General features: G+C 41.2%; 1 protein-coding gene across 1 annotated transcript in view; it reads right to left on the bottom strand.

The window, feature by feature from the left end:
- The window catches only part of thsd7ba (thrombospondin, type I, domain containing 7Ba), a 553,518-nt gene that overhangs the window by 217,692 nt on the left and 311,755 nt on the right, over positions 1-24,071 (bottom strand). Inside the window, exon 8 of the mRNA XM_034186086.1 lies at positions 13,057-13,248. Coding sequence (XP_034041977.1) covers positions 13,057-13,248 — 192 coding nt within the window. The remainder of the gene's footprint in view (positions 1-13,056; positions 13,249-24,071) is intronic.

Consider the following 24,071-nt stretch of genomic DNA (forward strand, 5'->3'; position numbering starts at 1 on the left):
ACGCAGGATGGATATTTCGTGCCAGGGCATGATATGCTGCACAAAATCATCAACCATGTCGAACCATGGCCGAATGGAGCGATCAAGGCAGCCTTCACACCAGTGGTCGAAAGTCGGCGAGTGCCTATTCAACCCAGTCTTGGATGGTGTCAGCCAGAGTCCAAGTGCCACCCACAAACATCCAACACCACTTGTGGGGCACTTAGAAAAGGCAGGGATATTCACGGGGCTATTTGGCATGAGAGCAGTATGCAGGCCACCACTTTCGAGGTGGCTCTGCAAATGGCCCCTGTTAAAAAGATGACTTTGGCAGTTAGAACATTTTCATATCATATCCCAGCTGTGTGGAACAGTTTGGCAATCAGCTTCAGCTGAGACTTTTAAGGGAAATCTTCAGCTTTACCTTTTCTTGAAGGATTGTAACCTTTGAGGACTGTGAGGTATGGTTTTGTTTTGTGTTCTGATGTCCTCATTTGTACTTTAAATGATAATAAGTTTTAATATAGCTTTATGTTCTGTATTGTGTTATGGTTTTAATGTGTTATGGGATTTGTTGTGCAGCACTTGAAATTCTCTGAAAGAACTTTACAAATATTATTATTAATAAGTAAACACTTGTCTGGCCAAATTTGTAAGATTAAATATTCATGTTTTGCACTGACCCTTTGTGGAGAACATTGTTTGCACGTGTGCATACACATGATTTTACCAACATTTTCATGTTTTGTGCATACTTTTAGTACGAGTCTGACAGACACACTGTTTTACAGTAAATGAGACCTCCGGTGATGTAAGACGTGGACCAGATGCAAAACATTGGTGGACTTCACCTTTTCTTCTGTGGCCTTGATGTTCTGTCAGGCTGGTGCAGAAGTCATGGATGATTTCTCTTCTGGTTCATTTATACTCCACTTACATATCCAAATCTGTCCATGTGTTTCAAACAGTTTACCCATTTCTGCCCAGATACTTCAACACATCCTTTAAATTAGCAAAGATGATAATAAAAAATGTTCTCTTGTTGACATCACAGACTATCTCGAAAGATTTTGATAACTTGGCAACATGGCAACAGAGTAAGTCTTAATATTTTTACTACAAAATTGTAGACAAAGTTTTGTACAGGAATTAAATATTACATGACTGGATTACATATATGTAAAAGTGTCATCAAAATATTCCACTATTGTGTACAGACATCTTCGTGCACGCTTCATTTAATGTGACTATTCCACAGAACACCATTTCTTCCTGTTTCATCCTAAATGGCATATCGGAGTGTGTTTTGTGGCATCATTCTTGATCCATCTTTGTCAATCTTGAACAAACCTGGTGTACATAGTAGTTAATGCCATCATCGGCACCAGATTTGAAATCTGGATCAAATATTTAAACTGTTCAAAATTCTTGAAATTGTTGATAGTAAAAGGTAACTTTTGGGTATTTGTACTCTTAATTATTTCAGTCATGCTCAGACATCTTTAAACAGAGTATTTGTAGTAACTATGGCTTGAAAGGTCTTTTATTGGGCTCCATCGGGATAAAAATCTGAAGCCAAAGCAGTGTTTATTTGCAGTTTTTCTTCAAACAAACAGCTCACCTTTCTTTTGTTTTTTGGGTAGGTTGCCAGCATAAGGTCTGCACTTTACAAACCAGCCTGTTAGGAGGCCAGCCAGATTAAGCTGTTTCATCCTGTTTTTGCCCTTTTTTTGGACCGTGGGTGACTGCAGTAGAATGGTGACCTGTGGAATAGCTATGTAAGGTTGTGTCTTGATTGAATATTTGCCACATTAACCCATGATTACTGCTGATAAAGCTCTATTTCATCCAGATCTCCAAGCTTTCAGAAAATGGATACGAATATGGATGAGATGAATGCAGAGTGTGGACAAAAGACTCCATCTGTATATTTATTTGTTCTGAACACTTAAATGAGCCCTGACAGTCCTAGGACAACATTAACAAGACTCAGTGTATAATCTTGACTAAAATGGTGTGGACTCACAAAGGTAGAAACATGCATATGAATTTTTTTTTTTTTTTTGTCAGAGTTAAGAAGCCATTTGTATGCATGGCCAAAAGGAAAGTTCTGCTTCCTACTTGATTATTTCAATAACAAGCAAGATGCTCCCATGAATTACATATTGCTTAAGGTTGGAATTTTGCCTTTCAAGCAATCATTAGTTTTTCGCATAGACACCTCCCCCTTTCCACACACCTATGCCAATATCTTGCATGTTTTTGCATCTCCTCAGTGAAGAAGTTGGGTGTCTCCCTACACCAGTGACACACAGCTGCTTTCACATCTGATTGATTGGTGTAACTGTGTCCCTTCAAGTGTTCTTTCAGCTTAAAAAAGCTGGAGGTCAAGACTCATGCTCTTGATGTTCACATAAGTGGAGAAGACTAAGATAAATATAGCTTGGTGTACTTTTTTTTGCAGGTGGAGCTGTCCATGGTGATGACCTGCTATATCAGCCCCGTGCATTGCACTGGGCAGACAGGAATGTTCTCTGTCAGGCATCCATAACACTTCAACTGCCACCTTCTGTTACACCAATGCCAAACAAGTTTTTGCATCCCACACCGTGTCTTCTCTCAGTATCAGCTGCTTGCAGGTAGCATGGTAGCTTAGTGGTTAGCACTGATACCTCACAGCAAGAATTGCTGCCCGGCCTTTCTGTGTGGAGTCTGCATGTTCTCCCCATGTCTACGTAGGTGTCCTCCCACAATCAAAACATGCTGATTTAGGTCTGCGCCTTTCTCTGCCAATGACCAAGGCAGTGTCTCTACATCTGGAGTTGTAAGCTTTAATTAGGATGGGTTCAAATGGGTAAAAGAGGCCTCAAGAACTGAGCGACCTCAGTAACTGCAGTACCGATACGATCTCAGATCCACTACATTGTCGGACCTGCTACAAAGCACAGAATATTTTCTGCAGTGGACTTTAACAGGTTGAAGAGTACATACCATTGAGTGTTAGAAATGATGTTACAAAGTAAAAAAAAAAAAAAAAAAAAAAGGAGATTTTCATAAGTGTTGTGTAGTGATTCCAAAATAACACATGGGGTTGCATGGTTCTAAGGTCTCTATAAACCGTTAAAAGCAGATGACAGATTTCATTGTATGTATGTACAATGACAATAAAAGGGTCTTTTTCCTCTTCTTCTTGCACTTCTGCATTATTTGTGTTGCTGTGCCAAGTGTTCTTTCAGCTTGGGAAAAAGGAAAAAAGTCAGAGGGCATTAGACTGTGCGGTGGGTGTGGTAAGATATCCTGAAATTTGTTTGTGTTTGTTGACTCGTGTGTGCAAGCATTGCCATCATGAAGAACTGTGTTTTTTCCAAGATGATCCCACTGCAAGAGTGCATGCATCTTCTATGAAGTGTCCACATATGGGTCAGAGTTGACAATGTTGCCATGTTCCTAAAGTTGTGTGAGTTCTATGCCATGACACCCGCACTTGCTGTTCATCTGTGGCTGTTGTCGGCCACCTGCTATGGGTTTGGTCGTGGAGACTCCTGGTGGCTGGATTTTCACTATAATGATGTCCACACAGGCATTGCCATAGATTTTTGCTAATGAACATCCATGGCTGCACAACCCTCCACAGTGATGAATTCAGCAACAGAACATTGATCTAAATGCATGTCCATTTTGCCATATTTTTTACTAACGACTGAGCGCAGGAGATTCTGCACGTCTGAATTTGCAGTCAAAAACCGTTTGGTTACAGATAGTCAGAAAGTAATGATTATTCTCATGCCAGTTTCACTTTGATGTCTTGCTTTTTATTTAAATAACCATGATGAAAGGATAACTTTTCAGCTCACCCTCATAAATCTCAATGATCATGTAAGTTTGCATCCATGCACAGGGCCTGCTCTCAGCTTTTTAGATGAATGGACACAGACACACCCTCAAATGCTGATTTGCATACACCACATCACCATGTTGTCTTTGAAAGTACAGTGCATCCGGAAAGTCTTCACAGGGCTTCACTTTTTCCACATTTTGTTATGTCCTTATTCCAAAATGGATGAAATTCATTTTTTCACCAAGATTCTACAGACAATTCCCCATCCTGTTTCCACTGATCACCCTTGAGACATTTCTACAGCTTAATTGTAGTCCACCTGAGATAATTCAGTTGATTGGACATGATTTGGAAAAGCACACAACTGTCTACATATAAGGTTCCGCAGTTGACAGTGCATGTCAGAGCACAAACCAAGCATTAAGTCAAAGGAATTGTCTGTAGAGACAGGACTGTCTTGAGGCACAAATCTGGGGAAGGGTCATCAAACATATGTGCTGCTTTGAAGGTTCAATGAGCACAGTGGTCTCCATCATTTCAAAATGGGAAAAGCACAGATCCACCAGGATCCTAAAGATGACTGTCTAAATTATCTAAATTAAGCAATTGGGGGTGAAGGGCCTTAGTCTGGGAACCTGATGGTAACTCTGTCAGAGCTCCAGCATTCCTCTGTGGGGAGAACCTTCCAGAAGGACAACCATCTCTGCAGCACTCCTTGAATCAGGCCTGTATGGTGGAGTGGCCAGACAGATGCCGTTCCTTAGTAAAAGACACATGGCATCCTAACTGGAGTTTGTCAAAAGGCACCTGAAGGACTGTCAGACCATGAGAAACCAAATTCTCTGGTGTGATGAAACAACAATTGAACTCTTTGTTGTGAATGCCAGGAGTCATGTTTAGAGGAATCCCAGCACCACTCCTACACTGAAGGATGGCGGTGGCAGCATCATGCTGTGGGGATGTTTTTCAGCAGCAGGAACTGGAAGACTAGTCAGGATTGAGAAAAAAATGAATGCACCAATGTACAGAGACATCCTGGATGAAAACCTGCTCCAGAGTGCTCTTGACCTCAGACTAGAGTGATGGTTCATCTTTCAGCACAATGACCCTACGCACACAGCCAAGATATCAAAGGAGTGGCTTCAGGACAACTCTGTAAATGTCCTTGAGTGGCCCAGCCAGAGCCCAGACCTGAATCCGATTGAACATCTCTGTAAAGAACTGAAAATGGCTGTACAGCGATGCTCCCCATCCAGTCTGATGGAGCTTCAGAGGTGTTGCAAAGAGGAATAGGCAAAGTTGCCTAAAGTTTGGTGTGCCAAGCATGTGGCATCATATTCAAGAAGACTTGAGGTTTTAATTGCTGCCAAAGGTACATCAAAGGTGCTCATCGGCCCAAGAGGCCATGTCTGTCCAGTGCTGACCTACTTGCCACGGGAGCTAACGGTAGCTATTGTGACTGCTGTTTACATATATACCAATGCTAACATCAGCACAGCACTTGCTTGCTTCAGATCATGGTGTCTAAACAACAGAGGGGTCACCACCAGCATGTTAAGTGTGCAACCACGGGAGAAAACTTGATCATGTTTATTCTAACATACAGCACGTCTACAGAGCGACTCCCTTCCCCACCTCAGACAATCAGATCACCTCTCTCTCACACACATCCCCCCTCAGGAGGCAAACAAACCAGCCACCCAGACCATCAAAGCCTGGTCTAGAAATGCCCTTGTGGAGGCCTGCTTTGCTGCATTTTTGAAGATCAGGACCTGGACACACACACACACACACACACACACACACACACACACACACACACACACACACACACACACACACACACACACACACACACACACACACACACACACACACACACACACACACACACACAGAGTCTGTCTTCTTCTACATTAGGTGGTGTGTAGAAAATGTCCCAGAGGACAGAAGCATCCAAGTCTTTCCAAAAAGGAAGCACTGGATGACAAAGAGTCCAGACTCCGATCAGAGCTTGTAACTTGGCCTTCAGGATGGGAGACAGAGCTCTCGACAGCACCGCCAGAGCTGACCTGAGCAGGAGCATCAGACAGAGTCAGTACTCCTACAAAAGGAACACGGGGATACCTGACAGACAATAACCCACATTCGATATGGAGGGGGATTCAGGCCTTAACTAGCTACAAAGGCCAACATCCTCCAGCATTAGTAGCACACTGGCAGAGGACCCATAAACCTACCTTCCCCATTTGTACCTCATACTGTATGCTATTCCTTCACTCTTCATGTCTCTGTTTTAAGTGAATACCTTCTTCCCTTGTGATCCTGGTCTTGTTTGTCTTGCTCTTAAACACTTTTTGTAGTGTACAGTAGCTTTGCGGGAGCATCCCCAATTTTGTTGTACTCCCCTTACAATGATAATAAAGACTATTCTATTAAAGTATTGTACAGAGGCTGTGAATACTTATGTGCATGTGATTTCTTAGTTTTTTTTTTTTTTTAAATTGCAAAAAAAAACTTTTCATGTTGTCATTATGTGGTGTTGGGAGTAGAAATTTGATGGAAAAATTAATTTCCAAATGGGATGAATAATCCATGTCATGTGACATACAAGCACAAATCAAATGAGAAGTATCCACTCAGCCATACTCTAAACTGTATACCAGATGATCCTATTTTCCAAGGAAACCTTCTACTACCATCCACCAATTCACCACCAAGAAATGGTTTCAGTCAGATGAAGAGTTCTTTAGTCTGTCACTCAGTCCTGATGTGGATCTGCATATTGATTTAGCACATGTTCTATGCCAGATACCCTTCCTAACACAAATGACATGGGTGGGTCTGAACTAGCAACCTTCTGCACTGAAAACATGCACTTAATCACTTGGCCACCATCCATGCTGTTCTTTAGTTATTATGCAGAAACAAAAATCAAAATGGTGTACAAAGTGGCCATCTTGGATAATGCATGATGCTCATTTTGGAAAAGAAATCTTCCTCTTACCTCCTACAGTACACTATCAAGAAATGGTTCGAATCAGACCAGGTGTTCTTTAATGTGTGGAAACAACAAGGTTACAGAGGGATGCCTGGATGGACAACCGGACATACGGATGGAGAAGTGTCATGAAAACATAACACCAAAATTCAGCACATAAGCCCAGAGGCCCCTGTCCTCAAAGACATCTGCCAAACAGAAAAGTTTTTTCCAGGTTTTGAATTCAGTCTTCAGCTTGTGTGTATGGTTTCTTTGGGTTGATACACAGGAAATGCAATTTGTGATCCTGTAACTCAATAAATCATGTATGTACCATTTTTCAGGACCAAGACACATTCCCAGTGTTATTATTTGGACAACATGAGTACAAACTAAAAGGAGGTAAAACGGAGGACACCACGTTTGAAGTGGAATTGTGATTCATTGGTGTCATTTGGAGAGTGCCATAAACCCCACAAAGAAATGTGAGAAGAACATAGATGAAATCTTCAAATATACACACAAACCTTTCAGTCTTCCATCACTTTCTCACGCCAGCGTATACTCTAACAAACATGAGGAAGTAGAAAAACAAATCCAACACACTCACAGTCCCAGTGACAGCAAACAGATAGCCAGTAATGTGGTAATAAACAACACAGTGTGAAACCTGGCTTAAGCTGTGAGATTCTTTCATCAGCTGTAGCTGCTGATATGTGTTTGGTAACAGGGATTAGTCAGTAGCAGCTCACTGCCAAAAAGCTCTGCTGTCTCATTTCAAAACACAACACCGGTGTTGGAACTCACAGCAAAACTCTGGCCAAAAATCCTAGCTTTTGATAATGGATGTTCTCCTCATGTGATAAGTGTTGCTCAAATGAAAAATGGCTAAATGAATCTTTGAAATTTTAAGGCCAAAGTACACCCACAGTATTTTGCAACATGCTCTTCAGGTTTTCACTCTATCAATCTCCTGTTCATATTTGTTTTTGCCAATTACCTGTGCTGTCGAAAGCAGAGCAGATTGAGGAAGCGGTAACTCTGTGAATGCATCTCAGTGGCTATGTGTGTGTGTGTGTGTGTGTGTGTGTGTGTGTTACACACAATATCTTGGCAAATACTTTGTGGATCAAGATGGAACTTGTTCACCTCATGAAAATCTCAGACCAGTTAAATTTTGTGGCCACCAGGGGGCAGGATATTGGAAAACACAACAATAACTTTGATCCAACACTTTCTTGTGCTAAATGGTGGCAGCATCACAACAGGTGATTTCATCTATCGGTTTGTGATACAGTTGCAAAATGTAGTAGATTTTCGTGATGGCATCACAAAATTTGGGGTGATGTGGGGGAGCAGGAAATAAGGGTTATGGTTAGGGTTAGCATTAGACTGTCAACTTAGTCAAAAAAGTGAGACTAGGCTGCAAAGTCACCCAGGCAGATAACTGGTCCATCATCAGTTCTTGAAAGGAGCCACCTATCTGCTGCCACCAGGAAAAATACAGGCATCGCTTTGGTTTTAACCAGTGGAGTTCTCAGCACCAAGTGTACGTGCATGCATCAGAGAAAGTGTTCATTGAAAACAAAGTTATTCCAGTAGTACTGAAGGGTTCTCCAACGGTACCAAGACCATAACGGCCCAGGCCTTCAATCTCCATAAGTATAAGTATACACTCTATTCCTGCAAACTCTTATCATTTATAATTATATTTTACTGAATTAATCACTTTTTATTTGTAAAAATCCTACGTCCATTGTACGTTATCTACTAAAACTCTGTTTTTTATACATGTAATTTGACTGAAAAGTGATAGTTGTGAAGAACAGCCCATAATAACACAAAGGCCAGATGAATTGCCATCTGTTTTAATCAAGATGTTAATGGCAACATGCTAACTGATACTGGTTTGATAACTACAGTAAATCCACTTTGCTGGTTGGCATTTTTAGGCCAATGCAGAATGTGCATATCAGCTTGATGGTATTTAAGTGAAATTAAAATAGATCCCTGAGGACCATTATAGTTCTGAAACAAGGTTTGTGGAGCTAATTTCTAAAAGTTCTTTGCCAGTTCACTTTTGTGATGATTTTATGAACATGCTGGAATTACACAGATGACAGAAATACACTGCAATTATAGAATAAATCAAATCAAATCAAATTTATTAATTTATATAGCGCCAATTCACGACAAAATCGTCTCAAGGCACTTCACACCATAAAAAACAATTAAAAATTTAAAACAATAAAAACAACCATAAAAGAAAAACAGCAGTAAAAGAATACAAGATTAAAAACACATCATAACACTAATGATAAAACAGGGAAAATAAATGAGTCTTTAAACATGATTTAAAGGTCTCCACAGTGTCCGACTGCCGAATGTGTGCCGGCAGATCGTTCCACAGAGCTGGGGCATGATAGGAAAAAGTTCTGTGACCGGCAGACTTTTTATTCACCCTGGGAACACACAGAAGTCCTGCACCCTGAGAACACAGGGCCCGAGCTGGTACATAGGGGCTAGAATAATGGCAAAAAAGGTTATAAAAGTAATTTTAATCTAGATTTTCATTCGGCTTCCCAAAACACAGCTGCACTTCAAGGCCGCTGTGATAAAAACCTCCTGGAGAAGAACAACGCTCATGCCTCACCCCCCCCTCGTCTCCCCCCACCCTCAGGTTCTCCAGCTCTGACGTTGACTGTGGACAGTGGACTGTTCAGGGTTGGGCCCCTCCTCCCTCCAGTTTGGTCGAACAAGGCCGTTGATGGCGCCTAAAGGCGGCATCTGGGTGTTCTGTCTGATAACTGGACTCTTACAAATCTCGGTCGTCGTCTCTCGTCCTGTTGTTGTGTGTGATCATTGTTCATTGTGCTGATGTTTTTTTTTTCCTGCTTTGCTGCTGCGTGATTCAATGCAGCAGCAATGAAGGTTTTTCTTTCCCAAGTTTTACTTTGTGTGTGCTTTTTATATGTGTTCATGTACCGGGCCTGCTTATGTGTGTGTTATGTGTGTGTTGTCTGTCGTCATGAGGCCGGTCAAGGTTTGCTCAGCCCTGCTGTTGACCTAAGGCAGGGATATACATCTGGAGCTGGTCCCCGGGCACCCAAAGGTGACTTCTGCTCCTAACTGGCAATTAGGATGGGTTAAATGCAGTAATCACATTTCATTGTGCAGGGAACATGTTCCTTTGTGCATATGACAATAAAATTCTTTTGAATCCTTGAATCCTTTGAATCCTTTATAAAAGATATAAATGAGTGGATGCATGGAAGTGACACAAAAAAAATTAAGTTCTTCAACTACAATTACATTTTTTAATACACATTTCTATAAATGGGTGATTAGAAACCTTACGTGCAGCAGCTTTATGTTATATTAAAATTTCTTATTCAGGCAATTAAAACTGTGATTGCTATTTAATGGAAGCACAAAATGTATATGCCTGATCTGCAACTGCGTTTAAGACTTTTGTTCAATGTGCATAATGGATCATCTGTATGTAAAAGCAACAGTTCAAAAGTGCGCACACATCTGCACATCTTAGACAAAGTGGATATATTTGAGCAATCAAGGAACCAGGCCGACACAGCAAAAATGGTCATAATCCTGATGCAGTCAGGAGGGATAGAGGTGTGGTCAGCTGTGCCAGAACGCAGCCCAAACATATTTAGACAACAGTCAGATGGAACAGACTGCTGTTAGACGTCACCGACATTGAAGCTGTCACTCACGCACCCACACGAACACATCTTCGCTCATCTTCACATTCCCAGCACTCACTGACCTCTCTGAGGAGGAGGGGGTGCTGGCAGGAGTGTGTGTCTCTCACATGATGGAGTTCACCCATTTGCATGCATAGAACAGGTGATCAAACCAGCATATGAGTGTGTGGCCGAAATGTTCGCTCAGCTGTGTGTATGTGTGTTCATAATGGCTGAATGAGCTGCTCCACATGCACACTGTTGTACAGTTCAGAAAAAATCCCTTTAGGTGTTTGATCAGTATAATGCTCCAATCACTGTAGCATTGCTAGATTTTATTCATCCAGCTGGACTCTATAACTGCTGCTGAACTGTGCTGGCCAACTTTCACCATTGCACACAACCTTCTTCAGACACAGCCAGCGAACCTTTTTTTCTCTTTTTTTGAAACTCTTAATTTTTTGCCAATCCATCATTTCTTTTTTCCTTTAGTTGTGGCCATTTCAGAGTACTTGATATGCATCTTAACACAACTCCAGTTGGATTATCGGTGCAAGATGCCAGTTCACATAGGATTTATTCATGCCAAACCGGATGATGCAGTTGTGAGCCGATCAATGTTTCCAGCACACAGCGCAGCCGGGTGAAAGGGACTTTGTCACATGCTGCAGTCCCTGACTGCTGTCTGCGCTGCATGGACCACTTCTGGGGTACCAGAGGTGAGTTGCATGTTTATTTATGTTGTCATGGGCTGGGGAAACATTTCCACATCATACCTGCTAAAGAGGTAAGAGTTGAACATGTAATAATACATGTATTACAGCAGTGACATCCCATTCAGCTGCGTTATGGGGCACTGCACTGAGCCTCTGACACACACAATGACACACTGATGCGGCACAGCGCATCTGTTCATGGTGCAACAGCTATAACATGCACAATATTTCACATAAATTATCTTGCCCATGGGAGGGAATGGAGCCTACTCAGGTTCAAGTTACTTTATTGATACCGTAGGTAGATTTGTGTTGCAGTAACAGTGAGCATCCAACTTATTGAAGATATGGGATAACACTAAACATACAGAAATACCCGACACGGATGTGAAAGTGCTCAGAGCCACACTAACCAAGTGCAACCACCTAAAACCAAGCAGTCATAGGGCATGAGGCGGGGTACACCCTGGACAGGATGCCAGTCTGTCACAGGGCAAACACGATACAAGGGAGTGAAAAATCTTTTTGTAAGAATAACCTTAATATGGTATGTTCTGGTGAATTCTGAAGTGTACGTAATTACTAACCTTTTTGTATGATATTAAAAACCATCATTCTGGCATCTTTCTGATAGTTATGACTTCTGATTGCAAATAAGCAAATACAGAAAACTTTTCTGTCTGCTGCATTGACAAAAGCAAAATGGATACGGTTTTGTCTTTAATGAGGCGAAAAGGGGGCAGCAGTGGAAAGGAAGACCGTTTCAGTCAGGTAAATTAAATTATTGTCAGTTTCTTTTCTTCAACTGTTTAATGGGTGATGACTCAACTTCCTGTAATTGTTCCAAAACTCTGAACTATCACTAATTTATCCTGATCTGCACACCTTTCAAATTGGTGCAGCCTGTACTGAAGTTATCAAGGTAGGCTTCAAACCAATATCCTTGCTTTGCAACAAAGCTGCCTTCTTTGGCTCAACAAAAAAGATTGCTTTCAGGAAGAGCAACAAAGCCACATAACAGGTATGAATCAAATAATAGAAATGAAGGAGATGACAATGAGAACATGCCACACCCTCTGACCTAATCTAGGAGACCAAACTCATATGGACATTATATACAGTACTGTTTTAGGCAATGCAGCGTTACAATAAATGTAGCACTGGATGTGCCTCCCCCCACCCCCTTTTTATTAGCATGTCAACACCAAATCAATTCCAACAAAAGTGAATATATGAACTATATTTTTTGTTACAAAATAATAATATTAATAATATAAATCATTTCTTTGCAAGTGTACTGGCCTGTAGAATATCACATAAACAGTTGCAAATGCTCATGCAATATTAAGATGATTGTAAAACTCCATTACTCATACATTAAGTCATACCAGAGTATAAACTATTTTATACTATTAAAAAACTATTTCAAGAAAAATGTGACTTATTTTTCTTGAAATAGTTTTTTAATAGTATAAAATAGTTTATACTCTGGTATGACTTATATCCTGAAAAAATCTTACATAAATAGAACCCAATTTTCATTTTGATTATCATTAAAGTTGAAATCCATCACACATTTTATTTATTTATACATATGACAGGCGTGCATAATTTTTAAAGATTTTATGAAGCATTAAATGCGCCTAAAATTCTTGCACAGTACTGTATGTTATGTGGAAGAGTTGGAAAGTGTCTCAAAGATTTAAAAAACAAAACTAGAAGCAGCAGCTCAGTTTCATGCAATCAAACATCTGGATATAAACTGTGCTTATTTTAACTTTAAGCAGGTGCACAAGACAACTCCCAAACGCTCCTTCTGCACCCGATTTAATTCATTACCCTTTCCAGGGAAGGCCAGTACTTCACGGGTGCGACTCTGTCGGCCCTCTGCATGTTTGGTGGCACAACTGTGTGAACACGGTGACCAGGAAGACCAGGAGCCAACCACACAGTCTCCAGGACAGGGCACTTCACAGGCCACTTCTTGGGGTGGAGCATCATCTGTGCAGTGGTCAGTGGGCACCTCCTCTCCTAATGCATTTAAGAAAGGCCAAATACAGAAATGTGATCTTCAAAGTCAAATTAACCTCTAACCTCTATACCCCCTTCAGATGATTAAGTGTAGGATGACACACATTAAATACAAGTAAATGATGGAGATCCAAGAAAAGTGGAGTGTAAATGACAAGAAGCAGTGAGCAGTGCTTGTGGTACCATGATTCATCTTGAGAAACCTGATGTGTGAAGATCCAAAGTTATACTCTGGAGACCTTGTCTTAATTTGTGGAACCCCCCCACCAACTGTTCTAAAATTGAAGTAGGCATGGCTTCTTCAGTAAGGCTCCTAAATTCAGCCAAAAATTAACCACAAATTATAGCAAAATAGTCATTCAGAAGCTTTTACAGGTGATTCTTCTAAACTGCCTTAACGCTCATATTGTTTGAGAAAATGCACCACAAGTTTAGTTTGAAGAGGGATGAGTGGATGAGTGGATTCCTTTCCTCATAAAGCTTCTGGGGAAAACCTGGTCTTGTTAGGAGAGACGGCATCCATCCCACTTCGGATGGAGCAGCTCTCATTTCTAGAAATCTGGCCAATTTTCTTAAATCCACCAAACCGTGACTATCCAGGGTTGGGACCAGGAAGCAGAGTTGTAGTCTTACACACCTCTCTGCAGCTTCTCTCCCCCTGCCATCCCCTCATTACCCCATCCCCGTAGAGACGGTGCCTGCTCCCAGACCACCAATAACCAGCAAAAATGTATTTAAGCATAAAAATTCAAAAAGAAAAAATAATATAGCACCTTCAACTGCACCACAGACTAAAACAGTTAAATGTGATCTATTAAACATTAGATCTCTCTCTTCTAAGTCCCTGTTAGTAAATGATATAATAATTGATCAACATATTGATTTATTCTGCGTTACAGAAACCTGGTTACAGCAGGATGAATATGTTAGATTAAATGAGTCAACACCCCCGAGTCACACTAACTGCCAGAACACTCGTAGCACGGGCCGAGGCGGAGGATTAGCAGCAATCTTCCACTCCAGCTTATTAATTAATCAAAAACCCAGACAGAGCTTTAATTCATTTGAAAGCTTGTCTCTTAGTCTTGTCCATCCAAATTGGAATTCCCAAAAAACAGTTTTATTTGTTGTTATCTATCGTCCACCTGGTCGTTACTGTGAGTTTCTCTGTGAATTTTCGGACCTTTTGTCTGACTTAGTGCTTAGCTCAGATAAGATAATTATAGTGGGTGATTTTAACATCCACACAGATGCTGAGAATGACAGCCTCAACACTGCATTTAATCTATTGTTAGACTTGATTGGCTTTGCTCAAAATGTAAATGAGTCCACCCACCACTTTAATCATACCTTAGATCTTGTTCTGACTTATGGTATGGAAATTGAAGACTTAACAGTATTCCCTGAAAACCCCCTTCTGTCTGATCATTTCTTAATAACATTTACATTTACTCTGATGGACTACCCAGCAGTGGGGAATAAGTTTCATTACAGTAGAAGTCTTTCAGAAAGCGCTGTAACTAGGTTTAAGGATATGATTCCTTCTTTATGTTCTCCAATGCCATATACCAACACAGGGCAGAGTAGCTACCTAAACTCTGTGAGTGAGATAGATTATCTCGTCAATAGTTTTATATCCTCATTGAGGACAACTTTGGATGCTGTAGCTCCTCTGAAAAAGAGAGCCTTAAATCAGAAGTGCCTGACTCCGTGGTATAACTCACAAACTCACAGCTTAAAGCAGATAACCCGTAAGTTGGAGAGGAAATGGCATCTCACTAATTTAGAAGATCTTCACTTAGCCTGGAAAAAGAGTCTGTTGCTCTATAAAAAAGCCCTCTGTAAAGCTAGGACATCTTACTACTCATCACTAATTGAAGAAAATAAGAACAACCCCAGGTTTCTTTTCAGCACTGTAGCCAGGCTGACAAAGAGTCAGAGCTCTACTGAGCCGAGTATTCCTTTAACTTTAACTAGTAATGACTTCATGACTTTCTTTGCTAATAAAATTTTAACTATTAGAGAAAAAATTACTCATAACTATCCCAAAGAGATATCGTTCTCTTTGGCTGCTTTCAGTCATGCCGGTATTTGGTTAGACTCTTTCTCTCCGATTGTTCTGTCTGAGTTATTTTCATTAGTTACTTCCTCCAAACCATCAACATGTCTATTAGACCCCATTCCTACCAGGCTGCTCAAGGAAACCCTACCATTAATTAATGCTTTGATCTTAAATATGATCAATCTGTCTTTATTAGTTGGCTATGTACCACAGGCTTTTAAGGTGGCAGTAATTAAACCATTACTTAAAAACCCATCACTTGACCCAGCTATCTTAGCTAATTATAGGCCAATCTCCAACCTTCCTTTTCTCTCAAAAATTCTTGAAAGGGTAGTTGTAAAACAGCTAACAGATCATCTGCAGAGGAATGGTCTATTTGAAGAGTTTCACTCAGGGTTTAGAATTCATCATCGTACAGAAACAGCATTAGTGAAGGTTACAAATGATCTTCTTATGGCCTCAGACAGTGGACTCATCTCTGTGCTTGTTCTGTTAGACCTCAGTGCTGCTTTTGATACTGCTGACCATAAAATTTTATTACAGAGATTAGAGCATGCCATAGGTATTAAAGGCACTGCGCTGCAGTGGTTTGAATCATATTTTTCTAATAGATTACAATTTGTTCATGTAAATGGGAATCTTCTTCACAGACTAAGGTTAATTATGGAGTTCCACAAGGTTCTGTGCTAGGACCAATTTTATTCACTTTATACATGCTTCCCTTAGGCAGTATTGTTAGACAGCATTGCTTAAATTTTCATTGTTACACAGATGATACCCAGCTCTATCTATCCATGAAGCCAGAGGACACACACCAATTAGCTAAACTGCAGGATTGTCTTACAGACATAAAGACATGGATGACCTCTAATTTCCTGCTTTTAAACTCAGATAAAACTGAAGTTATTGTACTTGGCCCCACAAATCTTAGAAACATGGTGTCTAACCAGATCTTTACTCTGGATGGCATTACCCTGACCTCTAGTAATACTGTGAGAAATCTTGGAGTCATTTTTGATCAGGATATGTCATTCAATGTGCATATTAAACAAATATGCAGGACTGCTTTTTTGCATTTGCGCAATATCTCTAAAATTAGAAAGGTCTTGTCTCAGAGTGATGCTGAAAAACTAATTCATGCATTTATTTCCTCTAGACTGGACTATTGTAATTCATTATTATCAGGTTGTCCTAAAAGTTCCCTGAAAAGCCTTCAGTTAATTCAAAATGCTGCAGCTAGAGTACTGACAGGGACTAGAAGGAGAGAGCATATCTCACCCATATTGGCCTCTCTTCATTGGCTTCCTGTTAATTCTAGAATAGAATTTAAAATTCTTCTTCTTATAAGGTTTTGAATAATCAGGTCCCATCTTATCTTAGGGACCTCATAGTACCATATCACCCCAATAGAGCGCTTCGCTCTCAGACTGCAGGCTTATTTGTAGTTCCTAGGGTTTGTAAGAGTAGAATGGGAGGCAGAGCCTTCAGCTTTCAGGCTCCTCTCCTCTGGAACCAGCTCCCAATTTGGATCAGGGAGACAGACACCCTCTCTACTTTTAAGATTAGGCTTAAAGCTTTTCTTTTTGCTAAAATTTATAGTTAGGGCTGGATCAGGTGACCCTGAACCATCCCTTAGTTATGCTGCTATAGACTTAGACTGCTGGGGGGTTCCCATGATGCACTGTTTCTTTCTCTTTTTGCTCTGTATGCACCACTCTGCATTTAATCATTAGTGATTGATCTCTGCTCCCCTCCACAGCATGTCTTTTTCCTGGTTCTCTCCCACAGCCCCAACCAGTCCCAGCAGAAGACTGCCCCTCCCTGAGCCTGGTTCTGCTGGAGGTTTCTTCCTGTTAAAAGGGAGTTTTTCCTTCCCACTGTTGCCAAGTGCTTGCTCACAGGGGGTCGTTTTGACCGTTGGGGTTTTTCCGTAATTATTGTATGGCTTTGCCTTACAATATAAAGCGCCTTGGGGCAACTGTTTGTTGTGATTTGGTGCTATATAAATAAAACTGATTTGATTAGATTTGATAACTACATTATTATTTTTAGGGTAATTTTTTATCAGCAGCACCTCAAGGTACTTGCAATCAAAAGTGATTTTTCTTTTTCCATTTTTACTGCACGCCACAGCACCAAGGAGAAAAGACTTTAGTGAGGTAAATTAATTCATTTATTGTCCATTTCATTTCTTCTTCTGGTGTTAATGGGTAAGGATAACTACACCTGTAATTTGTCAGAAAGTCCAAACCATCCAAAAGGCATTTTCACACTGTAGTGGCATGCAATGGCCACGGGTCAGTTTGATCTGGACTGAGATCTCTTCTTTTGATTAATGGAAATTTTTGCCTTTTGATTCGGATCAACATGAAAAGCAGCATCAGACTTCACATATTCAATTATGTGACATTGTAATGATCAGACCTTATTCTGGCTTATGAGACATCAGCAATAATTTAGACAACAACTGCTACAGTTTTGATGAAAACTAGGAGATTTGATCACATCACACCTTTTTTGACCTCCCTTCAATGGTTTCTTGTGAGTGCAAAAGTAGATTATAATATTCCATTTTTGACTTGTGGAACATATTAAGCCTTATGCACTTGATGAGGCAGATTTACTTTGTGTTCATGAGGTTTAGACAACATCAGCGGGCTGTGGAGTGTTGTGCTGGTCCTTTGTGTTCCTAGTCTGCTGGTGGGTATTACAAAGTCCAGATCTATTGAATCATTTAAGGCAAACCTTTAAACATATTTTCCATTGCTTACCCTTAATTTAATTGGTAATTTTTCATTTTTTGTAAGATATGTATGAATTTGGCATTTTAATTTTTAAACTGTTCTTATTGGTTATTAAAATGTATATCTTCTTAATTTGCATTTTTGGTGTGCTATTATTTAATGCACTTTAAAAGTTTGTTACCTAAAAGTTATTTCAACACATTTAAAATTATAAAGCAATGCGTTGTGGAACAGTTACGCCATTTTGCTATGGCTGCATTGTAAACTGTTGTCAGTCACTTTCTTCACAAATTTTCAATGCTAGGATTTCAAAAACTGACAACAAGAGACTCCTTGAATGGTAATGAGGGGTATTTTTAAGAGCAGTGGTCCATAAATGCATACTTTTAACCTACACATTTAGTGTAACTTATTATATGTTAAATTCCTCATAGGTTTCAATCAGGAGCTGTTGTTTACCGGATGTAAAGTACATGGCAGGAGTGTTTTCTATTACAGCATCACTAAACCTGCGGGTGACATTGTGGTCTGTTGAACAAATCCATGGGCATGTTTTTATCTGTTGTACTGTATTTGCATCTGACTTCATAAAGTTACATCTCCTCAAACTGGCTTGGCCAACTTGACCTGTAAAGTCACGATGCACTAACTGGACTAGATCAAGCCTGGCTTTCTGGTGTTAACATGCACATCAAATTGCAATACCACAGTTTAATGCAGCATAAAAATGTCAACAAATGCAAGCAAGATGCAATAACAACCCTGGTGTCTTGAAGGACTTAGTTGAAATCTTTCACACTACTGAATCCATACTTGCTTTTTGGTTAAGCACAAAAAAAGGCAATCAGGCACATTATAAATTCCAACAAGTTCAGTCAAATCAAACATGTTGAGTAAACCAGCTGCCTCAAAACCAATTGTTAATGAATTTATTTAAAAAAAATCTATCTTCAAAATTATTTTAAGTTACTTGTGTAGAACAGAGTTGAAATAAACTTAATTATCAGGCTGAATGGTCAGGAAGTGCAGGACACAAATGTACGGCTCGAACAAACAGCTCTGGTTGTATAAATGCTTTACTTAATTGGATAGCAATAGCTGGTGCACAAATAGGCATCCATCCATCCATCCATTTTCTTCCGCTTAACCGAAGTCGGGTCGCGGGGGCAGCAGCTCAAGCAAAGCCGCCCAGACCTCCCGATCCGCACACACCTCCCCCAGCTCCTCCGGGGGAACCCCAAGGTGTTCCCAAGCCAGCCAAGAGTTGTAGTCCCTCCAGCGTGTCCTGGGTCTTCCCCGGGGCCTCCTCCCAATGGGACGTGCCCGGAACACCTCTCCAGCAAGGCGTCCAGGAGGCATCCGGAAAAGATGCCCGAGCCACCTCAACTGACTCCTTTCGATGTGGAGGAGCAGCGGCTCAACTCCGAGCTCCTTCCGAGTGGCCGAGCTCCTCACCCTATCTCCCAAGGGAGCGCCCAGCCACCCTGTGGAGGAAACTCATCTCGGCCGCTTGTACTCGCTATCTTGTTCTTTCAGTTACGAGATACTTAAACTCCTCCACTTGAGGCAAGGACACTCCACCGACCTGAAGAGGGCAAAGCACATTTTTCCGGTTGAGAACCATGGCCTCAGATTTGGAGGTGCTGATTTTCATCCCGGACGCTTCACACTCGGCTGTAAACTGCCCCAGTGCACACTGAAGGTCCTGATTTGACGAAGCCAACAGAACCACATTGTCCGCAAACAGCAGAGATGAGATTCTGTGGTTCCCAAACCAGACCCCCTCTACACCCTGGCTGTGCCTAGAAATTCTGTCCATAAAAATAATGAACAGAACCGATGACAAATGGCAGCCCTGGCGGAGGCCAACATGCACTGGAAACAGGTTTGACTTACTACCGGCAATGCAAACCAAGCTCCTGCTGCGGTCGTACAGGGACCGGATAGCCCTTAGCAAAAGGACCCCGTACTCCCGGAGCACCCCCCACAGGGTGCCCCAAGGGACACGGTCGAACGCCTTCTCCAGATCCACAAAACACATGTGGACTGGTTGGGCGAACTCCCATGAACCCTCGGGTACCCGATGAAGCGAGTAGAGCTGGTCCAGTGTGCCGCGACCAGGACAAAAACCACACTGCTCCTCATGAATCTGAGGTTCGACCATCGGTCGAATTCTCCTCTCCAGTACTCTGGAATAGACCTTACCGGGGAGGCTGAGGAGTCTGATCCCCCTATTGTTGGAACACACCCTCCGGTCCCCCTTCTTAAACAGATGGACCACCACCCCGGTCTGCCAATCCAGAGGCACTGTCCCCAATCACCACGCGATGTTGCAGTGGCGTGTCAGCCAAGACAGTCCCACAACATCAAGAGACTTAAGGTACTCAGGATGGATTTCATTCACCCCAGGAGCCTTGCCACCAAGGAGCTTTCTAACCACCTCGGTGACTTCGGCCCGGGTAATGGATGAGTCTGCCTCTGAGTCCCCAGTCTCTGCCACAAATGACCACAAATAGGCAGTCAAGAAAAAAAAAAAAACCAGCAGTACAAAAATTATCAGGAAATCGGCACAGTCGAGGTAACAGGCAGGAGGTCAGGAAAACACAATGAGGTAGGCAGGAGTAGGAACACAGGAACAGAGCTGGAATGCAGGCACAAGGGACAAAAAAACAAAACAAAACAAAACTGGCAACTAGTAAACACACCCAGTGAGCTTATATAACCCCAGGTGATAATCAGCAAATCAGGAAAAGGTGTGCATAGAAAGCACCAGAACAAAGGTGTGGCCAGAGAAAAGGAAACACCCATCACCAAGAGACAGACAAGAGAGATAGTGACAGACACACCCAAGCAGGAAAAACCCAGCAAGAGAAAGAACACAGAAAAACAAAACACAGCAAAAGAAAAGTAATAAAACAAACCAAAGAAAACAAAACAGGAACACAGACAAATATTCAAACCCTGACATTAATACTTTCAAGTACATTGTATATATTGAATGTTGTGTACATCAAATATAAAATTGTTAAGTTGACATTTTTTTAATATATTCTGTGTCCAGCAGTTTCTGCGCTGTTGGAGCAGCAGTCTGTGAAGTGCAATAAACACCACACCTACAGATGCAATTGCAATCGGCACCCACTAACAGTCCTTTTGACCTTGATAAATCATGTTGCATATGCAAAAATCACCTATTTGCATGTTCTCTCCCAGAATGTTGTGCTGTAATTGAGAGCAACCCCAAATTGCATATTCATAAAGTTAAAAATATTAAAATTGACAATATGCATGATTTACCATATTTGACAGATGCAGTCCTCGTTGTGCATTGTTAGTAAACCAGTATGCATGTGTATTTAAGAGTGCAATGGTGTTTGCGTATGTTTTTACACATGCAAAGCTTCAGTAAATCAGGCTGTATATGTGACCATGTTTGCCCATCATCCTGGCAGCCAGACACTGTTCGATTTAAACAGAGTTGGGATTTCAGCAAAGTGGAGTTCAGTGACTTCATCAAGGACACTTTGACACACAGCAGGTTTTGGAGACTGATCCAACAACTTTCAAGCTCTGCCAGAAGCACCGATGCCCCAAAGCATTGTATATTAATATGTCATCTGTGCTATATTCTTTTTGCTGTTTGACCCCAGGGTATGATCTGAGTCTGCCTCAGTAAACAAAAAATTAAAGGAAATAACCTTTAATAAACTCCCAGATTGGGGTCGGACTTTGGTAATCATTTTGAGCTAAAGGAAAATAAGACAGGTTAAACAAAATTTTCAGACAGGAACAGCAGTTGGTTGTGCAGGTTGTTCAAAAGCCAGTAGTTCACTGGATCGATACTCACTTGCTTCTGTGTGTTGTAGTGCAAATGTTTACAAACTTTTATGATATTATATTTTACTCCTTCACATTGCATTATATTTTACTCTTTCACATTACATTATATTTTACTACTTCACATTGATTTAACACAATTTAACCATGTCTATTGTAGTGAGAGAAAATCTGATTTGCTGGTTGAATAATTTGAGTTCATTAGACTTAAAACTTTTGGGGTATTCCATTTTCTCAAAGTATCTGAATAGAGCTAACATTTTTTTGGTTTTACAATACATGTGCATTTACACGTCAAATTAATTAAGCTGAAACAGTCATCCATTCAGCTTCTAAACCTCACTTATTCCAGTTAAAGGTCACAGAGGGGGGTCCTGGAGCCGATAGGCAGGGTACACTACAGAAAGGCTGTCAGTTAGGATGCATCAAAAACCCATTTTTAAAATATTAATTTGTCTGAGTGCTAAAAGTGTTCCAGTTCAGGTCATTACACTTCTAAATTATTTTTACAATCTATTAAGATTTAGATGTCCAACCGGAAATCAACTAGATTTTGGTTTTGGCAAAGGGTTATTTCACTCAACATCAGAAAAGACTGTTGGGAATATTACAAGGTCAGTGCTTGGTAGCTTTCTACATGTTTCTCAGTTTATATTCATATTGTGTGTTACATAGAGCCTCAACCAGTCATATTTATTACGTATATTATAAATTCTATGCTGTACAATGTGTCTTACCTCTCAAAACATCTGTGCAGTAATTATCAATGATGACATGTTCATTTTGAATATGTTTAGGTGGATTCCATTAACTGAGCTCCACAGACACTTCACAAGTTGGAGCCAAGGTTGCTGTCATTGATTACTTCTGCAACAGGCTCTCAGAAGATGCTGCCTACTGGCTCCTCAAACCAAAGATCAGGCCCTCGAACCAGTAGCCGCAAGTTAGTTTATGGTTTAGACCCCAGCATTACCAAAGAAGATGGTATTATCGCAGGTTTTAAACTGCCAACTTGTCATCAGGTACTGCACTGCATGTTGTACATCTGTGACAAACAGATTCATGCCATGCGACCTGGTAATACTGGAGCCAGGTTAATATTTGATACTGCTAAGATCAGGGGTGCCCAAGTTCGGTCCTCAAGATCTACCTTCATGACACTCTTAGTTGTCTCCCTGCTCCAACTCACCTGAATCCAATGAAGGCTCATTAAAAGCCTGCTAACAAGTCTTTCATTGGATTCAGGTGAGTTGGAGCAGGGAGACAACTAAGAGTGTCAGGAAGGTAGATCTCGAGGACCGAACTTGGGCACCCCTGGCTAAGATCATTCTGCAACCATTTTATGAAAAAGCCAGTATCCTTTTAGTAAGCGATCAGCATGCATGTGGAAAGATTGTGCAACTTGTTGATGCCAGTAATTAAGCTTTGTCACATTTCCAGAGAGGCAACAACCCGACAAGTAGAAGCCATAAAGCGCAGGTTAGATGCCATATTTCCATCGTGGCCTCCAAATGGTGAGACGTTCATGCATACTTCAGAATATTTTGCTTTCCCTTATTTCACCCTACCCTGACAGTTGGGAGTTCTAAATACAAGAAAAGACCAGTTTTTTGTTGTATGGCTGGGGGGCCTGGCTGCCTTTTTGTTTCTGTCTTTTGTTTTTTCCTTCCAGGTGGCTTGCATTTGGGACTGAGTGGCTGTGTTGCTGAGGTTATCAGGACCTCACCCTGATCACCTGCGGCTCGTCAGGACTCACAGCTGAGGTGCATCTATATGGATTGGAACATGGTGGCATTTAAGACTAGAGTATACAGTGTGTATTTGCCAGAGACTCGACCTTGTGACCAGACGGGTGAGATCGTCGTCTCGGGAGCCATCTCATCATCAGTGGATGCAGGGTTTGATGCACGGTCTGTGAAAGAGGAGGGGGTGAGGTCTCACGCTCGTCAGCACACTTCCTGAGGTATGTTAGATTTTGTGACTAACATTTATACAGTCAGTAAATGTGGTGTCCCTCACACCTTTTTATATTGAGCTGTATGTTAGTCATGTATCGGCTTCCACTGCAGTGGAGTTTTGTGAACTGGATGTTCCATGCCTGCAGGTTGGGAAGCTGATTAGTAATCAAGCCAGGAAGTGTTTGCTGTTTGTACACCTTTAAGTGTTCTCTCTGTGTGTAG

This window comes from Thalassophryne amazonica, chromosome 14 (genome assembly GCF_902500255.1).
Source record: "Thalassophryne amazonica chromosome 14, fThaAma1.1, whole genome shotgun sequence".
NCBI lineage: Eukaryota > Metazoa > Chordata > Actinopteri > Batrachoidiformes > Batrachoididae > Thalassophryne > Thalassophryne amazonica.